Source organism: Pundamilia nyererei, unplaced genomic scaffold (assembly GCF_000239375.1).
Source record: "Pundamilia nyererei isolate P.nyererei 1_Seehausen unplaced genomic scaffold, PunNye1.0 scaffold00408, whole genome shotgun sequence".
Classification (NCBI taxonomy): domain Eukaryota; kingdom Metazoa; phylum Chordata; class Actinopteri; order Cichliformes; family Cichlidae; genus Pundamilia; species Pundamilia nyererei.
In genome coordinates, this window is record NW_005187809.1 from 201,116 (window position 1) to 204,625 (window position 3,510).

At 51.6% G+C, this 3,510-nt stretch overlaps 1 protein-coding gene across 3 annotated transcripts in view; it reads right to left on the reverse strand.

Moving 5' to 3' along the window:
- The window catches only part of wdr17 (WD repeat domain 17), a 23,300-nt gene that overhangs the window by 5,436 nt on the left and 14,354 nt on the right, over window positions 1–3,510 (reverse strand). For all 3 annotated transcript variants that reach the window (XM_013915957.1, XM_013915958.1, XM_005753160.1), the window contains 10 exons: window positions 3,365–3,490; window positions 2,880–3,035; window positions 2,701–2,765; window positions 2,339–2,471; window positions 2,167–2,255; window positions 1,894–1,993; window positions 1,664–1,803; window positions 995–1,106; window positions 690–831; window positions 87–189 (listed from right to left, as the gene is read on the reverse strand). In XM_013915957.1, coding sequence (XP_013771411.1) covers window positions 87–189; window positions 690–831; window positions 995–1,106; window positions 1,664–1,803; window positions 1,894–1,993; window positions 2,167–2,255; window positions 2,339–2,471; window positions 2,701–2,765; window positions 2,880–3,035; window positions 3,365–3,490 — 1,166 coding nt within the window. The remainder of the gene's footprint in view (window positions 1–86; window positions 190–689; window positions 832–994; window positions 1,107–1,663; window positions 1,804–1,893; window positions 1,994–2,166; window positions 2,256–2,338; window positions 2,472–2,700; window positions 2,766–2,879; window positions 3,036–3,364; window positions 3,491–3,510) is intronic.

Sequence of the window (3,510 nt, forward strand, 5' to 3'; positions counted from 1 at the left end):
ACACAGACACGCACACACACACTCAGGTCAGTCAACTCTGTGTGTGGTAAGAACAAACGTTGTTTCTAATGAACAGTCGTTCTCACTCGGTGGTCTTGGTCGTGATGAGGCGGTCAGTTCTGATGTAACTCATCAGGTCCAGGATTGGCTGAATGTCATCCACCGTCCAATCAGATCCAGCCAGCTGTTCTGAGGAGGGAAAAAAATGAAAAGCAAGATTTGAACTAATCAGTCCGTCCATCATTATCCTTATCAGGGTCGCAGGGGGTGGAGCCTATCCCAGCTGCCACAGGGCGATAGGCGGGGTAAACCCTGGACCCTAACACTCATCAGTGTTTATGACTATTGTGGACGATCAGTCAGCTCTTCAGTTTAAAAAAATCACAACAACAGTCGCCTCAAGGCGCTTCAGGTTGTAATGTAACGACCTACAATAACGCCGAGAAAACCCAACCATCATATGACCCCTATGAGCAGCACTTTGGCGACAGTGGGAAGGAAAAACTCCCTTTTAACAGGAAGAAACCTGCAGCAGAACCAGGCTCAGGGAGGGGCGGGGCCATCTGCTGCGAGCGGTTGGGGTGAGCCATAAACATTAAAAACATGAACTAAAACATGAAGATAAAACACATGAAATCTTTGTTTTCTGTGAACTTCCAGCTGCTGCACAGACGCTGATGTGTGAGTACCTTTGACGTGGTTTATCCCGATCTGCAGGGCGACCTCAGGCTCGGGGCTCAGCAGGCGGAGTTTAACCGCTGAAAACAAGTCTCCTTCATTCACAGCTTCTTCGGCCAGCACTTTACACTCCTCCAGTGAAGGCAGGCCGCACTTTAAAGACAGCGAGTGACATCATCACGCGTTAATATCGACATGTACACGCCCACGTCCGCTGCAAACATGTTTCTGCTGTTGTCTATTAAATAAAGGCTTTAAGTATTTACCGATCACTGCAACGTTTACATTTTACCCAGAAGGAGTCGAGTGTACGCACCCTTTCATGCAGCTGGTTGATTTCAGCCGCAGTCCCCGGGTAAAACGCGCAGAGTTTAGCCAATAAGACGTGGTTGTCGGGAATCATTCGCAGCAGGTCAGCTGACAGCTCCCTAAGTGTAAACACAGAGAAGATGAGGGTCATGTTTTTATCATGCGCAGCTTTTATGGAGCCACAGAGTGAAGCAGCTGTGTGTGCTCGTGGCTGCGACTGCGTCCGTCTGTCCTGAGTCAGCTTGTAGCTGACAGCTGGGCGCCAGCACAGCTGGATATGTGACATCACCCAGCGGTTTGTCCGTGAGGACGGACTCACTGTTGGAGCCTCGAGTGGACATTAGAGGAACTGCAGTTTCTCCTATGTGGACGTTTACTTTGTCCTGATTGGTTCGCACTGTGCAGGTAAACGGCCTGCACACTGATTTGTTTAAGTCCGTACCCGCCCACCTTTGAGCGCCAACAGCTGCACCTGTCAGGGAACAGTTCCCTGACATTGCGAATTTCACGAAAGAGAGCCAATCAAAAGGATGTGTCACAAAGCAAAGCCACGCCCTTAAATCCCCCGATCTGATCTGTTCTCAAACTAAACCAAATCATGTGACCAGTTCAGTTAACTGAGCGTGCTCAGGGGACGGCGGTCTTCGTGTGGGGGCAAAGCAGCACAAAAACCTACCATGTCGGATTAGTCATGTACTTCCTGGCAAGGAGCTGAAGGCAGTAAGCCGTGCTCTGATTGGCCCCCTCTCCGAGGACGATGCCCACACACGCGGCCAGCTCCAGCTCGTTACCTCGCATCAGACTGGACATGGCTAACTGGAACCAAAGCACACGTCGGCACACACTTCAGCCACGTTTTAAAGCGGAGCGCAAAGAAATGCCGAAGACGGCGACTGCGACACTCACCTCGACGTCGTCCACGGCCAGGTGGCAGCACGCCGCCAGCACAGAGCATCCGTCCTGGAAGTACCACTCAGCGAGGTCCTTACAAACCTTATGGAGGAGGCTGCAGAGAGAGGAGAGCCACAGAGGTCTGCAGGTGTGACTCACACAGGTGTTCAGTTAAACTAAGGAGGAGAAGCTGACCTGAGATCAGCAGAGTATCAGCATCTGTCTGCTCTGACCTGTGTGTGTGTGTGTGTGTGTGTGTGTGTGTGTGTGTGTGTGTGTGCGTGCTACCTCTGGTACTGCTGCCTGTTGTCCACGTCATTAGTCGTGTGGTTGGCTGCAGAGCTTTGAGGTGCACGTATGTTCCCCTCACACGCTCCCTAAAAACATTCATGGTTAGGATGTTGTCACCTGTGCGTCCCTCGTCACAGGTGATGCGTCCGTGTTGGTGCGATCTTTGTACCTGTGCTATCAGTAAGGCCTCCAGCAGCTGTCCTCTCCCGCTGAAGAACGTCACCAGTTTTTTGATGTCTCCCGTGGCGACGCAGTACGGGATGGCGTCGTCATTATCCTCAGCCATCAGCTGGTCCGCTCTCCTGCCACAAGCACAGGCTGATATGAAGCGTGTGGAGCAGCAGGAATGTGAGACTCGGGTGATGATGACGATAAACCTTATAAACCGTTTCTTTATCGTGACCTTTGTGGACTCGCTGCTCTGCGTTTGCAGCCTAACACTTAAACACGTCATGGTGCATTAAGTGCAGCCTTTCGTGTCAGAAACGGGCGCGACGCTCGGTGGTTCTCTGGGTTGGTGCTCGGTGTTACCTCTGCATGAGCTTCTTCCAGTACTTCATGGAGACTCCCGGTGCCACAGACAACGCTTTCTCCCACTGAAACACACAAAACGCTCACATCACCGAGCCCTCGGTGCAGCGTCACTCAAACTCTCCTGCTTTTTGTTTTAGTCAAAGTTTCATTTGAACAGTGAGTTCACACACACACACCTGTCCCAGCTCCACCATCAGCTCACAGTATCGTTGGGTCTGTCCCAGCCTCAGATGGATATCTGCGGCTTCCTTCAGCCGCTCCTCTTTGCTCGGCGCTCCGATTCCTCCTCCGAATTTGGACATCTTCACGATGGTCAGCTCCTGAGCTTCAGACTGGAAGACAAGAAAACAAAAGCTGAGGCTAGAAAATGATCATTAGAATTAGATGTAGAACAATAAGATCAGGCTCATACTGTTTCATACACCAAGGAGTAAACATGGGTTTTAGACGTGTTTTAAACGTGGACAGTGAAGGAGCCTCCCTGATGTGCTGGGGCAGATCGTTCCACAGATCAGCAATAGTGCTGCATGCCTGCAGCTGCAGGAGCATGAGGCAACAGTCTCCTGCTGGATCACAACTCAAGCAGGAACAGGTGTGGCGCTGACTGTGCACGCTGCGGTAACCGTCAGCTGTGACGGTGAAAGGACCAATCAGGACTCACGGTTTTAAACTTGAGCAGGTGCTTCATGTGCATCACTCCTTTGCTGTAGCTGGCTGGGAGCAGCGAGTCGTCCTGGCCGTTAATCACTGACACCAGGTCCCACAGGTTACTGCTGCCACCTGGAGGCTGGCACACACACACACACA